The 17,036-nt window shown below is 41.8% G+C and overlaps 1 protein-coding gene across 1 annotated transcript in view; it reads right to left on the bottom strand.

Annotated features, from left to right (window-relative positions):
- Positions 1-17,036, bottom strand: part of Cnbd2 (cyclic nucleotide binding domain containing 2) — a 78,326-nt gene that overhangs the window by 19,062 nt on the left and 42,228 nt on the right. The window contains 2 exon segments of the mRNA XM_004630989.3: positions 10,732-10,852; positions 12,139-12,316. Of these exon segments, the coding sequence (XP_004631046.3) occupies positions 10,732-10,852; positions 12,139-12,316 (299 nt within the window).

The raw sequence follows: 17,036 nt of genomic DNA, 5'->3' as shown, positions 1-17,036 counted from the left end.
AGTCATTATCTACTTTCTTGGTATGACAAGACGGTCCCGATTCTTCACTGTTCATGCACTGAAACATTTGCTTGTGATAAGTCCCTGGCATTGAGAAAATTCTCGGCCTGGTGCTGGGGATTAAAAGCAACAGCGACAGCCTGGGAAGTAGTGTTGTCATAAGCTTTAGTGGCTGGTAGTAGGCTAGTTGCCTTCTGACACCCTCGTTTTGAGGGAAGGCAACTTAATTGCATTGCTTCTGTTTAGATAAGCATTTGGAATCCACAAATGTGTGAATGCTGTGGGTAGAGTATTGCTATTACATAAAGATTTTGATTTCTTAAGTGATTTTTCTCCTAAGTTCTACTTTACATCAAAAGTTACTTGAAAAATGTCACTCACTGTGTGTGTACATGGAGAAAATTAACCTAGCACTTATGTAAATCCAGTGATTGTAACAAATTGGAAACTTGCAGACACTTAACTGACAGTTGATTTATCCCCCATGACCCTCACCTCATCGTGTGAAAATAATTAAAACAATCTGTAATTAAGAAAAAAAAAGAAGAAGAATATATGCAGTGTATTATTTGTTGAAAAAAAAATAAAAATAAAAAAAAATAAAAGTGGAGTCTGGAGCTCCCTACCTCACCTCACTTCCGCACATTGCTGCCCCATTTGGTTTCTAGACCATGAACAGTGACTACTGACAGGCAAAGTCTTTGGTGCTCCCTCAGAAGCTGTTGAAGGTCTAGGCAAGATTATGTGAGAAATCCTGGAGACAGGAAGCTCCTCACTAGAGGCACAATGGTCCACCTGCCTAACGCCAGGCCTCGCACACAGACTGCCCGTTAGCCAGTTCCTACTGTGTGGAGAAAATACATATGCATTTAAACCTACAGCATAGGGACTATCATCCTCTAATGTGGAAAATGAGATTTAGGAAAGGGAATGTACTTGTCCGTGGTCATCCATATTATATTTACAACAGTGGCGGCACCAGCTCACACATACAGAATTCCCACTAATTTCTGGGCCCTCTGTGACTTTTGCCTGTATTAATTCAGTAAAGCCTCCAAACCAGAAAGGAGGCTCTAATGGCTAACCACATTTTACAGATGAGGTCACTGAAGTTCAGAGAATTGTCCTACATCATACAGCGGCTCCCCCATCCCTTCTGAGACAGGTTCTCACTTTGTAGTTCAGATTAATCTTGAATTCACTGTGTAGCCCAGGCTGGCCTTAAACAGGTGGTAATCCTTCTGCCTCAGCTTCCCAAGTGCTGGGATTACAGGTGTGTGCCAACATGCCTGGCTTGTCTGGAACATTTTTCTTCCAGGTCATTCCATACCTTGTTCTTTTGTGTCATTCAGGGCTCAGCTTAAATATCACCTCTTCTGGGAAGCCTTCGTTGACCCGCCCTTTAAGAAGTCTGCCTGCCCACCCTGCTTTCTAGTTCATTCTCCACAGCACTTTGTAACTTTCCATGTATTTAATGGTTTATCTGTTTATTTTTCTTTTTTAAATGTATTTAGTACAGGGTCTATAGGGTCTCACTACACAGATCAGACTCGTAGTAATCCTCCTGTTTTCAGCCTCCCAAGTGCTGGGATTAGAGGTGCATGCCACCACACCCAGTCTCAATCACCATCTCAGTGTGCCCTGGAGGTGGGGCCAGCATAGCACCCCAGGGATAAAACCCCAGTCCCTGAGCCTGCCTAAGCAGGTGCTTAGTCCGTTGAGCTATCTGGCCAGCCCTGCTATCTGTTTATTTTCTGTCTAGACTGGATTGTATGCTCCACAAAGGCAGATGTCATGCCAGTTCACTTGCCCACACTGGGCACCTCATGCCATGCTCGAGGTAAAGTGATGTGCCCAAGGTGACACAGCTAGCTAGCTAGCTACTAGAAACAAAACAAGAAGACTCGCCAATTGGTCATCCCTCTGCTGCCCTGTCAACAGCTCCTGCTTGCCCATTCTTGACCACTTTTGAAGCCTCAGCATGCCTCTGGAGAAGCTAGATCTCCTACACCTCAGCTCAAAATCTGGAATCTCTTTGCTCCAGGCCTCAACTTCAGCCCTTTCTAGGGAAAACCCTCCACACTCCTATCCCAAGGGTGAAGAAAATGTGATTGTTCTCCTACCTTCTGGTAGATGAACATTGTTAAGAGTTATTCCATTTGTCACCCATGCATGAAGCCAGGGTCTTGAAAGCAGAACGCTCTCACCAAAGGTACCTCATGAAGACCTCCACAGAATACCTGTTATCCCAGCTATTTGGGAGGTTGAGGCAGGAGCATCTTAAGTTGGAGCCTACCCTAGGCAACTTAAAGACATAGCAAGATTTTGTTTCAAAATTCAAAACAAAAAGAGCATAGAGGTCTTGGGTTCCATCCCCAGTACCACGCACACAAAAACCAGAAAATATTAAAAAAAAATAAAGCCTCTGGATCTTTCTAGGACAGTAATGGCAAACCTCTTAGAGCTCTCAAGTGACACAAACAGCTCACTGTAGTAGGTGCACCACAGGTTCACCATCATTGTTCTAGGGAGTCAAAGTCGAACTCTCCATTCCAGCATCGTGGGTCCCCACAGTTTGGAGCCTGTTGTGCTTGCTTCTTACCCAGCCTCTGACCACTGTCACCATGTGCCCACTCCTCTGTGCCTCCATTCTGCCCAGATGCCTGAGCATCCCATCGTATCGCATCTCTTCCTCTTGGTGCTGTGTACAGTTCTGACAGTATATTCGGGTTTTTCTGTGTGTGTGTGTGTGTGTGTGTGTGTGTGTGTACGTGTGCGTGCATTTGTGTCTTGAGACAGGGTCTTATGATGTACTTCAGACTGGCCTTGAACTCACTATGTAGACCAGGCTGGCCTCCAACTCATGGTGATTCACTCATGGTGATTCTCCTGCCTCAGCCTCCTGAGTGCTGGGATGACAAGGGTGCACCACCACCTCCAGCTGAGCAGCGTACTATGAAACCGAAGAGAAGCAGGCCTCAAGGAGAACGGAAGCTAAGAGACATGAAAAATGTTTGAAGGAGTGGAGAATATTTGTCCTGAATAAAAAAAAAAAAAGTTGAGGGAACACTGAAAGGTTGTCTGGCTGCAAAAATGTTGAATGAAAACTAAAATTGCATTCTTTAAATATCTAAAAGGCACCACATGCAAGGGAGCCGATTTCTTCTGTTTTTGTTTTGGGGATGAGGGAGCATGGGGGTAGGAGCTAGCTTAAAGTTGCAGGAGGCAATTTTTGTGAACGAAAAGAAAGATCTTCCAAAGAGCTTGAACATACGCACATCAGCAGGGACAGAGGGCTGTGCTAAGCTTTAGGGTCCCCACACAGAACAACAAAGACCTTCTTCATATGGCAGCCATGGAACAGGGGCATTCACAACCCACCATAGCAGAGGGAAAAGAACAGAAGGATGAATTTGGAGGGGCTATAATAGGCACAGCAGCAAGAGCACAGACGTGGAGCAGGGTTCCAGCTTCCCGTGAACCCATGCAGGGCTTCAGAAGATACCTCTCCCCAGGTGGCCAAGGCCCTTCGCTACACCCTGGAAAGCCCTTCTTCCAACTCCATCTCTGCCACCACCACCACACTGTACCTTCTGCCACTCAGCCCTGAACCCAGTACCAGCCTGTTGATAAACACATGGCCATGCTTGATTCACCCATACTCACCTCTCTACCACTGGATCATTTGGTTTGTTGCTTTGTTACAGAGTCTTGCTATGTAGCCCAGGCTGGTCTCAATCTCATTATGAAGCCCAGGCTGACCTAGATCTCCTAAGTGTGCTAGGATTACAGGCATATGCTACCAACTCCTGGCTTTGACCAATTTTTTTTTTCTTTTTTCAGAACCAGGGATTGAACTCAGGCCCCTGTGCTTTCCAGGCAAGTGCTTATTCCACTGAGCCATCTCCCCAGCCCCCCAGTTTTTGAGAAAGATTTTTTCTTCTTCTTCTTTTTTTTTTTTTTTTGGCTGGCTCAGGCTGCCTTAAGGGCGGGTCTGGTAAGGCATGGGGAGCTGGGGATCAAACCACGGTCCCCTGTACCTGTTTTATTTTATTTTATTTTTAATGTATTTAGTACAGGGTCTACAGGGTCTCACTATGTAGATCAGACTCATAGTGATCCTCCTATTTACAGCCTCCTAAGCACTGGGATTACAGGCACACGCCACCATGCCCAGTCTCAATCACCATCTCAGTGCGCCCCAGGGGCAGGGCCAGCACAGCAGGCCAAAGGATCAAGCCCCAGCCCCTGTGTCTGCCTAAGACCAGTTTTTGAGTGACTTTTTTAAAGAATATTTTTAGATTTACAGAAAAACTGAGCCAATAGTACAGAGTTCTTACACATCCTTTATCTAGTTGCCTCTGTTGTTTTAAATATCTTTGTTATAATGAACAAACCAATAATTATATATCTTATATAATTATATACCTGAGGTTCATGAGTTACACATTTCCTGTTCTTAACCTAATGTTCTTTTCCTATTCTACTGTCCTACTAGGACACATCGTATGTCATTTTCACATCTCTTTAGGTATCTTGTAACTGTAGCAATCTTATCTTGTTATGTGATAACCCTGACAGTTTGAGGGGCATTCATTAATCAGGAATTTTGTAGGATACTCTACTGTTAAAATTTGTCTGAACATTCTTTTCTCATGATTATCCTGGGGTTGTGAGGCATCAAGAGGAGGACCGCAGAGGTAAAGTGCCATCTCCATTGCATCATATCCAGGGGCAGCACTATCATCATTACTCCTACTGATGTTGCCTCGACTGCCTGGATGAGGTAGTGTTTCTAAGATTTCATCCCTTTCCATACTGTACTCTTCAGAAGGAAGTCACTACGCACAGTCCAAACGTAAGAAGCTGGAGTTATGTTCTTCCTCCTTGAGGGCCGGGTAGCTGCATACATAAATTATTTGTATTTAGTCCACAAAGAGATTTGTCTCTTTTCCTCCATCCACTAATTTATTTTTCCATGTACTATTTATGTATTTACATAAATCTGTACTAATGGATATTTATTTTATACTATGAGTTTATAATATAATACTACTTAATTTTGTTATTCAAGTTATTCAAGCTTTGACGATTGAGAACATTTTCAGCTGGCCTCTGCATCCTTTCCTTTATTTTTATTTTATTTTATTTTATTTTATTTATTTATGTGTGTGTGTGTGTGGCCAGCTCAGCCCACCAAGGGGCAGGGCGGGCTGGCATGTGGTGCTGGGGGATTGAACCGCGGTCCCTGTGCTTTGCTAGGCTTGTTCTACATAGGTGCTTTAGACCACTGAGCCATCTCACCAGCCCCTCCTTTATTTTTAAAATTCCTTTTTATTTATTTATTTTGGTACAGGATCTCACTATGCAGCACAGACTCATAGTGGTACTCCTCCTGCCTCAGCCTCCCCAGCGCTGGGAGCACAGATGTATACCACCATGCCTGGCTTTGGTGGCCAGCACAGCAAGCCTGGGTGAACATGCAGTACAAGGATTGAACTTGGGTCCTTGTGCTTGTCAGGCAGGTTCTTAGACTGCCAAGCTATCTCCCCAGCCCCTGGCCTCTGCACCCTTTTGATATTCTCTCATCAATGCTATGCCCCTCCCCCAACTTATTTTTAAGTGCAACTAAGTGTTCTCAGCTCATCTTGCATATGTCTAATTCCAGTTACAGATGCAACCATTTCTCCAAGAAGCCTGTGTTCCTTTCACTGGGAAATGTTATTAGAAATCAATATCTGGCTTCTTTTTTTTTTTTTTTTTTCTGGCTTCTTTAGATTGGTCCAGGTAATGATTTTTAGATATGAACCCTTTTTTTAGGTATGACATATAACAAAAGCAAAAAAAATAGATAGTAGGATTGCATCAAACTAAAAATTTATGGATAACAAATGAAACAATCAATGGAGTAGAAACAATGTACAGAATAAGAGAAAATATTTGTAAACCATCTATCTGATAAAGGGATAACTAAAATAAGTAGGGAACACAAGTCAGTAGCTAGAAAACTGAATTAAAATGAGTTCAGTGATTTAAAAACAAGTGAGCCTAAATAGACATAAATAGATATTTTTCAAAGGAAGACATACAAATGCCTAATAGGTATATGAAAAAATAGGGGGGCCTGCCCCTTAGCTCAGTTCTGTGGCTGCTTCAACAAAGCAGTCAGGCTCAGGTTGCTGTGGTTCAATCCCCACAACTCAAGCCAGCCAAACCTGCCCTGAAGGCATTCAGGCAGAAAAAAAAAATCCTTATTCCATTTATGAGGGTAACTACCCACTCGCCACCCCCCTCGTCCCTCTCTCGGGACAGGAGCTTTCTTTCTCTCAATAAAAATATTCTGCTCATAACCTCCGTATGTTCCTAAAATTCATTCTTCGGTTTTAGAGAACACGAACTCGTGCAGGTCAGGTCCAGAGATCGTTTTTCCCTATGTCATTTGGAGGTTCCCTATATTGTTTGGAGGTCACCCACCCGAGACCAGTTTTTCCTCACTGTATCATTTTGGAGTTTCCCACCGAGATCACTGGACGGAGGTATGAGTTTGTTTTTCTTTCATAAATTCTGAATTGGGACTTGCTTAGGTAACAAATTTATGTTTTAAATGTTAATGTCTTTGCTCATTGCTCATAATTGTTCATGCTTTGCTTCATACAGTTTTGCTTCACATAGTCAAAAAGAGGAAGCACAGCTACATACTTCTCTAGGGATGGGCATTATGGATTGATATCCTAAATAGTATCAATCAACTTGAAAGAGCCCAAATGAGTCACTAGCCCAACCCCTAACAGGAAGAGACCCTGTTCCGTATTGGTGCCCGCTTGCTATGTGACTCGTTTTCCCATTTGATACTGGATTTAATCAATTTCACCTGAGCAATGGTGCTTGTAATCTCATTGGTTGACCACAGTTTTGTCCCACCTCATGCCCAACTAAGCAAGTTTCCATGTCTTCTCCACCACCTTAGACCCGCTTCAGCACATGGTTTTCCTCTATAAAAGTCCCTGCAAAGACAACTTCCTGGGGGGAGCTACCCGCTCGCCCCGCCCCCCGTCCCTCTCTCGGGACAGGAGCTTTCTTTCTCTCAATAAATATATGCTGCTCATAAAAAAAAAAGAAAAAAAATAGCCATCATCATTAATCATCAAGGAAATGGAAATTAAAATCTTAACAAGATATTTAATCACTGTTATAGAATGGCAGCTATCAAAAACCTAAGCATGAGTAAGGGAATGAAAAGAAAGGATCCTTTGTACACTGTTGGCAGGAATGTAAATTAATACTGCCATCATGGAAAGTAGTATGGAAGTTCCTCAAAAAATATAAAATAGAACTACATTGGATCTCACAATCTCACTTCCAGATATACTTCCAAAGGAGACAAAATTAGCATAGTAATTTTATGCTAGAGATATCTGCATTTCCTGTGGATGGCAGTATAAGAGCCAAGATATGAAATCAACCTAAGTATCCCTCAATGGATAAATGGATAAAGAAAATGTGGTACATATACACAATGGAATACCATTCAGCTTTTTAAAAAAAGAAACAAGAAATCTTGTCATTTGTAACAGCATAGATGAACCTGAAAGACATTATATTAAGTAAAATAATCTAGGCACAGAAAGACAAACCTCACATGCTGTTATGTATATATGGAATCTAAACAACATTGAGCCCATACAAGTAGAAAGGAGAATGATTACCTTGGTACTGGGGGTAGGGCATGTTTTGGGGAAGACATTGGTCAAGTGACAGAAAATTTCAGTTAGATTGGTGCAGCAATTTCAAGAAATCCATTGTACATAGTGACTATAGTTAATAATTATACTTGGGAGTTGACAAGAAATTAATTATTAAATGTTTTGCTTTTAATATGGCTATCTCCGCTCAATTCCAAAATTATATTAACACTTCCCCCTAACTCCTTCACTGAGATCATTTCATGCATTTGTAGCTCATGGATCCTGGAGTTATGACCAGCCTGACATATGAACAAATTGGGCTATTACTGAAGTTTTAGTTTTAACTTACAACCAAAGTCTTGAGTTGTGACCCAAATGCCTGCCACTTGTGCTTCCAGATGGTCGCAGATACAGGATGAACCCTTAAAGAGTTCTGGAAGGAACATTACGTCATCCTTTCCTGTACAGGATTCATTGAGAAATCCTGGGCCAATGTCTTTTTAAGGACACTGAAATCTGCCTGTGGACAGGACAGACTTTGAAGGCTGCATAGAGGAGCGTGCGCCTTTAACTGACAACTTGAGTTACAACCAGGCCTTGGAAATGAATTGAGTTCATAAGTTAATGGTCCACTGTAGTTAGAGGTTTATATTCCATCCTGCAATCCACTCACTTCCCAAATGATTGATTTTACAAATTGTACACATTAAGATTCACTGTTTTCAAGGTATAGTGACTCAAACCTATAATCCCAAGATTCTGAGACTGAGTCAAGAGCATTGCAAGTTCAAGCCCAACACAGGCAACTTAGCAACTTAGTGAGACCCTGTCTCAAAGAAAAAAAAAAAAAAGTGGAGGAGGGCTGGCATACAGATCAGGGCAAAGAACCAGGGTTTAAGCCTAAATAGTGCAAAAAAAAGAAAATTAATCTGTGCTAAAAGTTCTGTTGTCTTTGGCAAATGCTTAATGCTTTATTTCCTCTTCCAAAATCATATACAGTATTTTTACTGTACTAAAAATTTCTTATGCTTCACCTATTATTCTATCACCTGAATTTCAAATTCCTAACAACCACTGAGCATTTCATGATGGTTTTGCCTTTTCTAGAATGTCACATAGTCACTATCATACAATATTTAATCTTACAAAAGGTGAATGAGTCACTCAGAGAAACATGAACGCACCTGAAGACTATAATGTGTTAAACGGACTAAACCAGACACGCATGCTTAAACACCACATGGTTTCTCTTAGATGAGAAACCCAAAGTATAAATAAAGAGTATAATAAAAAATAGACAAGTAGAAAGTGCGATTGATCTTTTTTTTTTTTTTTTGGTGGAACCAAGAATTGAACTCAGGCCCTTGCGCTTGCCAGGCAAGCACTTATTCTACTGAGCTATCTCCCCAGCCCAGCTATCTCCCCAGTCCAGTGCAATTGATCTTCAAAGGGGGGATTCAGTGATGGAGGGAGAGAGGTGGGGGGGGAAGGATGAAGAAAGGAACTAAGCTGCATTATGTACATCTAAGAACTCGACACCAGGAATGTATTGTGTACTGGAAATATGCTCCCCAAAAAGGGAAGGGCATCAAGAAATGGTTGTGGGGGAGGGAAAGGGATGGGAAAAAAATAATCAAAATGTATTATAAATGTGTACCAATTCCCCATAAGGAGCATAAGCATTTTGTACTACAAACACATGTACTAAGAAAAAAATACTAAAGAGAAAAAAGTTTTAAAAATACTTAGCCCTTTAAAAAAATATTTTATTTGGTACAGGATCTCTGGCGTGGCATATGGTACCAGTGATTGAACCTGGGTCCTTGCACATGCTAAGCAGGCCTTTAGACCACCAGGCTATCTCCCTACTCTCAATATGATCTTTTAGTCCTGGATTCCTTCACTTAGAAATATTCATCCCTTAGATTACAACATGTATTTTCATGGATTGACATATTTTCTTTTACTGTTGAATGTTTTATTTTGTAGATATGGCAGTTTGTGTATCCACTTACTTTTCCATGTAAACTTTAAAATCAATTTGTCAATATCCATAAAATAATCCATTTGGATTTTGATTGAGATTGCATTGAATCTACACATCAAGTTATGGGAAAGTGACATCTTTTTTTTTTTTTTTTTTAAATGACATCTTAATAATAGTGAATCTTCTACTTCATGAACACAGATTATTTCTATATTCACTTAAATCTTCTTTGATTTCTTTCATCAGAGTTCTATAAAAGTCATCACTTAGATTATTAGTATGCACCAGGGCCTTGTTCGTGCCAAGTCTGTGCTCCACCACCAAGTTACATTCACTGTGTGCAGACTCTGGTCATGTTTTGTTAGATTTATACCTAAGTATTTTGTTTAGGGATGTAAGTAGCGTTGTGTTTTTAGCTTTATATTCTAATTTTCAGTGCTCGTATAAGGAAAACAATAGTCCATTGTATATTAGTCTATATCCTGCTACCTTGCAGTAATCACTTCTTAGTATCAGGCAAGACTTATTCTTGCAATTGTCTAAGTAAACAATAGTCCTCTACAAGGACAGTTTTATTTATTCCCTTCTCAATTTATATGCCTTTCAATTCCTTTTCTTAATATATTACTAAGACTTAGCACAATAAGAGTGGAAAGTGAATATCCTTGCTTTACTACTCCTGGATTATTTCATTTTCATTAATGTAGTTTCATTTTTATTAGTACATGTTTGCAGCACACATTATTTACATTCATTTTAGGGAGTAAGTACATCTTAATTCTTTTTATTCCTCTCCCTCCCTTCCTTTCAATTCCTGGATTGTTTTAAAGCAAGCCCTAGCTATCATCCTTCATTTCTAAATATTTTGATATGTATGTGCTAAATATAAGGATTCTTAAAAATTAGCCACAATACCCTTATCATACCCTAAAATTCAGTGCTATTTCTTAGCATCACCAAATAGAGAGGGATGTCTCTAAATTTTTTATTCCTATTACTCTACACTCTGCCCGCTCATGTTGTACACTACATCATGAACAGTGCTCTCAACACGCTTACCACAATTTCTCCTTGCTCCACAGTGTGAATTTTCATGTAGGCCCCCACTTCTGCCTCCTTGGGGAGCTCACCAAGCTTGGTTTTGAGTATGGAACACTTGACTGAATGAGAATACTTGGATCTGAAATGTGATAGCTTGTTAAAGAAAACTCATCTGTAATACAGCCAGCTCAGAAGGCCCTGGATAACCAGCCCTACTATACTGCACACTAAGAGTTCCCTTCCCGAAGAATGTTACCCACAAGAGGAGAAAATGCAAAATCACACCCTGAGAGAGAGACTGACTCCTGCTGTTAGGGAATAAAGAAATATAATAGGGAGGGGACTTGGGAGGAGATAAGGTCCTTTTAAACACCAGTTTTATGAAGGGGCTCATAATCTTATGACGCTAAACCTGTTTTGGACTTTGCAAGAAGTCTAAGCAAAGAGTTCAAGTCAAAAAATAAAAACGTTGTATTGGAGGAAAAGAATTCAAGTCACCTAATAAAGGGTTTTGGCTAAGGCCTATTAGACTGAAAGTTCATATGGAGGAAGGAATTTTTACTTATTTATTTTTGGTACAGAGGGATCAAACCCATTGCTTTCACACTTTACATCGGTAGTCCATTTTTATTTTATTTTGGACCATGTTTATTCTGAAGCAGAGTCTCACTAAACTGTTAAGTTGTCCAGGCTGGGCTCAAATCTGCAACAAAATAAAGGAATTTTTTAAACTTCTAATATAACTGACTGAAAATGGAACAGATTGTTCTTGTTTGTTCTTTTTGTTTGCTATTATTGTTTTATCATATTAGGGATTAAAGCCAGGCTTTCACACTGAGTGACATCCTCACCCCTGTCTATCCACCTTCATTTTATTTTATTTTATTTCATTTTTGAGATAGGAGATAAGGTCTTGCTAAATTATCAAGTTATCCAGGCTGGGCTCAAACTTGCAATTCTCCTATCTTAGCTAGAACTATAAGCACGAACCACCACACCAGGCTTGAGCAGATTGTTTTGGCAAAGGTAAGCTACCGTTCTATAGCTGTGTCCCTTAGTTGGGTAAAATTTTCTGAAGAAGCTCAGAGTCAAAAGGGCCCAGCAGCACATACATAGAATATTATAGCCAGAAGATATTTCCTGCTTTTCTTCCTTAAATGACTGGCTGAGGCCATGAGTAAAGAAATAGCTACAAACTTAAAGTGGCCCTGAGAGTTACAGGCAGAGAACTCAGTCCTAAGTTTCAAACCTAGAGCTACTGTGGATTGTTTCACATACATTAAATCTATCCCTTTGAGATTGGCTGACCTGTGTCTGCCACTTCTGCACCTCAACTGAGCATCCCTGAAATTTCACCATAGAAATCATATTCCTGTCCCCTTTATAACAATATGGACATTTTATTGGACCAAGAGCTGCACTTACTTGATCTTTGGACCCAGCATCCTGGGAAGATTGTTTTCTGAGGTTTTGGTTGGTTTACCGAAGCTTATCCCTCGTTGCTTCCTAGCTTCCTGGAGACGCAGAAGTTTTAAGTAGCTAAAGTCCTGGACAGGATATGATTTGATCTGGAATTCCTTAAATCTCACCATAGGATCTGGTTCTATTAGAAAATCATAGGAAAATACATTAATGGCTCTTTGTATATATGATGCTGGTGATAGTGGTGAAAGCACCATAGTAATTTGCATGAGAGTTAAGAAGAAATACAAGGGGCCAGCGAGATAGCTCAGCTAAAGTGCCTGCTTAGGCAAGCTTAGGTGGGCACAGGGGACTGCAGTTCGATCCCTGGCACCACATGCCATGCCAGTCCTGCCCTCAGGGTGGGGTGAACTGGACAAAAAGAAAAAAGAAAAAGAAAAAAACCACTATTGCCTCCATGAATGTCCCTATGGGGAGGGTCCTGTCTGTTATATCCAGACAAGTGCGATTAGCTTAACTAAAGAGAGACACAATAACAGCAGGGAGTTCAAGTCCCTTAGTTAAAGGTTAAAGCTTGATTTGAACTCAGGTCTATTTGATTCAAAGCTCACATATTTCCATTAAGAGATTATATTTATCTTGTCTTTTAAACTGAGACAGTAGCAGCAAAAGATAAATGGATGATTAGCATAGAAACTTGGTACTGGGGATGTACCTCGGTATGAAGGCCCTACATTCAATCTCTAGCACTGCAACAAGGGAGGAGAAGTGGGGAGGGAAAGGGAAAAGGCTGGTGACATAATACAATGGTAAACCATTCATCCCACAGTACTGAAAAAAAGGGCAAAATGGTGGTGGTCTAAGACTAAAGTTAGGGCTGGTGAGATGGCTCAGTGGTCTAAAGCACCTACTTAGAACAAGCTTAGCAAAGCACAGGGACTGCAGTTCAATCCCCCAGCACCACATGCCAGCCAGCCCCACCCCCTGGTGGGCTGAGCTGGACACACACACATGCACACACGCACACACACACACACACACACACACAAATAAATAAATTTAAATTTTAAAAAAAAAGACTAAAGTTAGGCCTTTCCATGCTCCCTGGCAGGGTCCATATGGCATTGTTTTTGATTCCCATCGTAACTTAAAGGGAAACTTCACAATGTCCGGAGCCCTTGATGTCCTGCAAATGAAGGAGGAGGACGTCAAGTTCCTTGCTTCAAGAACCCACTTAGGTGGCATCAACCTTGATCTCCAGATGGAGCAGTATATCTATAAAAGGAAAAGTGATGGAATCTACATCATAAATCTGAAGCAGACTTGGGAGAAGCTCCTCCTGGCAGCTCGAGCCATAGTGGCCACTGAAAACCCTGCTGATGTCGGCGTCATATCCTCCAGCAGCACTGGCCAGTGGGCTGTGCTGAAGTTTGCTGCTGCCACTGGAGCTACTCCTATCGCTGGCCACTTCACTCCTGGAACCTTCACTAACCAGATCCAGGCAGCCTTCCGAGAGCCACGTCTTCTGGTGGTTTCTGACCCCAGGGCTGACCACCAGCCCCTAACGGAGGCATCTTACGTCAATCTGACAACCATTGCTTTGTGCAACACAGATTCTCCTCTGCGCTATGTGGGCATTGCCATCCAGTGCTCAATAAGGGAGCTCACTCTGTGGGTCTGATGTGGTGGATGCTGCTTTCATCTCCCATGAACACCCGTGGGAAGTCATGCCTGATCTCTACTTCTACCGGGGTCCTGAAGAGATTGAACAAGAAGAGCAGGCTGCTGCTGAAAAGGCTGTGACCAAGGAGGAATTTCAGGGAGAATGGACTGCACCAGCTCCAGAGTTCACTGCTGCTCAGCCTGAGGTCGCAGACTGGTCCAAAGGCATGCAGGTGCCATTTGTGCCCATTCAGCAGTTTCCTACTGAAGACTGGAATGCCCAGCCGGCCACAGAAGATGGGTCTGCAGCACCCCGCACAGGCCACTGAGTGGGCAGGAACCACCACCGAGTGGTCCTGAGCTGTTCTGCCAATGCTTCAGCAAAATGGGAATGAGGCTGATAAAAAATAAAGCAATTTCTAAGAAAAAAAAAAAGACTAAAGTTAGAAGAAGAGACTGGGGTACAAAACTTTCTGGGGTGACAAAAATGTTCTGTAACTTGATTGTGGTGATTATTCAAAGGTATGAATTTGTCAAAATTCACTGAACTAACACATTTAAAATGGTGGTGCTGTTGGGCCTGCAGGTCTGTGTAGGGCCATGGATGCAGGTCTATATTACACAGGATGGGTTTTGTTAAGGTTGTCAAGAACAAGGCCTAAGTATCTAAGAGATACCAAGTAAAGCTTAAAAGATGATGGGAGGGCAAAACTGATTACTACACTAGGAAACTCTTGGTAATACAGGACAAAAATAGGTACAACATACCTAAATACAGGATTGATAGATTGTGTAACTAACAGAGATATCATTTGTCAGATTGTTTATGCCCGTATTGAAGGGGATACGATAGTCTGTGCAGCATTTGCACATGAACTACCAAAATATGGTGTGAAAGTTGGCCTAACAAATTATGCTGCAGCATATTGTACTGGCCTGCTGCTGGCCCGCAGGCTTCTCAATAGGTTTGGCCTGGATAAGATCTATAAGGCCAGGTGGAGGTGACTGGGATGAATACAATGTGGAAAGCACTGATGGCAAACTTGGTGCCTTCACCTGCTATCTGGATGCAGGCCTCGCCAGAGCTACAACTGGCAATAAAGTTTTTGGAGCCCTAAAGGGTGCTGTGGATGGAGGCCTATCTATCCCTCACAGTACCAAACGATTCCCTGGTTATGACTCTGAAAGCAAGGAGTTCAATGCAGAAGTACATTGGAAGCACATCATGGGTCAGAATATTGCAGATTATATGTGTTACCTAATGGAGGAAGATGAGGATGCTTACAAGAAACAGTTCTCTCAGTACATAAAGAACAATGTAACTCCAGACATGATGGAGGAGATGTATAGGAAAGCTCATGCTGCTATACGAGAGAATCCAGTCTATGAAAAGAAACCGAAGAGAGAAGTTAAAAAGAAGAGGTGGAACCGTCCCAAAACGTCCCTTGCCCAAAAGAAAGAGCAGGTAGCTCAAAAGAAGACAAGCTTCCGCAGAGCTAGGAGCAGGCTGCTGAGAGTTGAACCAAACTTCTATGAAGGTTTTTCAGATAAAGATGAATAAACTTATTCATCAAGCAGAATTTTTTTTGGGGGGGGCGGTACTGGGGATTGAACTCAGGACCTTGCGCTTATCAGGTAAGCACTTATTCTACTGAGCTATTGCCCCAGCCCTAAAAATTACATTTTTGTGCGTATTCTTTCCTTGCTTTTTCTTTTAAGTGCTAGTGATTGAACCTCATGCATGCTAGGTAAGCACTCTATCATTGGCTACATTACAAGTCCTAAAACAGAAATGCTAACAGAAACAAATCTAAACTCCATTGGACTGGCTTAATGAGAACTTACAAAAAGCTCTGAAAGCCAGTTTGGTAGTACACCAATCTGTAATTGCAGTACTTGGGAAGCTGAGGCATGAGAATTCTCATGAGTTGAAGGCCAGCCTAGGCTACACAGTACAACCCTATCTGAACAAACAAACAAAAAAAAAACCAAAAGGCTCTGAGTATGACCTTCTTGAAAGGCATTTTGGCAATATCTATCAATATTTTAAATGTATATTGTCAATACATACGGGTTCTATTACTTGATGTAGTAATTTTAGGAGTCTGTTTATTTGTACAAGAATGTAAAGACAGCCAGGTGTGGTAATGCACATCTGTAATCCCAGAACTCCACAGCCTAAGACAGGAAGATCACTGTGACAGCCCGGGCTACATAGTGCGTTCAAAGCCAGCCCTGAACTATATAGTGAGACCTTTTCTGAAAAAAAAAACAAAAAACAAAAAAACACACTAGAAAAATCATCACAATAGAGTGAAAAATTAGATAAAGTTGTCTGCTAAAGATAATTACAGAGTGAGACGACCTGGGGCCCTCCGGATCCTGAATAGACTCAGAGTGCAGGCCCAGGCCCGGCAAGTGAGTGAGACTGACTGGGGCCGTGGGATCCAGAATAGACCCAGAGCCCAGGCCCAGCGAGTGAGTGAGACAACCGAGGGCCCGCGGATCTTGAGTAGACCCAGAGCACAGGCCCGGAGAGTGAGAGAGAGTGCCTGGGGCCACTGGATCCTGAATAGACACAGAGCCCAGGCCTGTCATGTGAGTGAGACCACCCAGGGCCTGCGCATCTTCATTCGACCCAGAGTGCAGGCCCAGCAAGAAACCCTTCAGCAGATCTCTCTGCAAAGAGGCTAGAGGCAAGACCCACTCAGCTGATTCAGGAGCAGAACATCTTGCCAGAGAGACACAAAGGGTTCACTCTAATGGCTACAGCAGAAAGAAGTGGAGCACAGCAGCCAGATCCAAACAACACCCACCTGGAGTTATCTGAACTTCATAGATCCAGACCTGGTGCTAAGGTTATAATAACCCTATCTAAGTTCTACACCAAAGGTCAGAAGAAGTGGTATACAAAATGACAAAGACAAGGAACAAAATGCAGTCTCAGGCCCCGAGTCCAACCAGTACAAATGCAGAAGACACTAGCACTGAGGAAACTGGAAATCACGCACCAGATATCTCTGAGATAATAGCGTTGACAGTAAAGAATCAACTGCAGAAAGGTATAGAAGAAATCATATCAGAAATAATTTCTGAACTAAAAAATTTAGTGATAACTATAATCAAAGAAGTACTAAATGCTTCTAAAGAATACACTGATAAAAAAAATAGAGCAGAATATAAAAATGATGGAATCCCTGAATAAGCAATTCAGGAAAGAAATAGAGTGTATGAAACAG

This window comes from Octodon degus, unplaced genomic scaffold, assembly GCF_000260255.1.
Source record: "Octodon degus isolate 3935 unplaced genomic scaffold, OctDeg1.0 scaffold00037, whole genome shotgun sequence".
Lineage (NCBI taxonomy): Eukaryota > Metazoa > Chordata > Mammalia > Rodentia > Octodontidae > Octodon > Octodon degus.
Note: the sequence above shows the minus strand (reverse complement) of the source record. Positions and strands in the feature narration are given on the sequence as shown.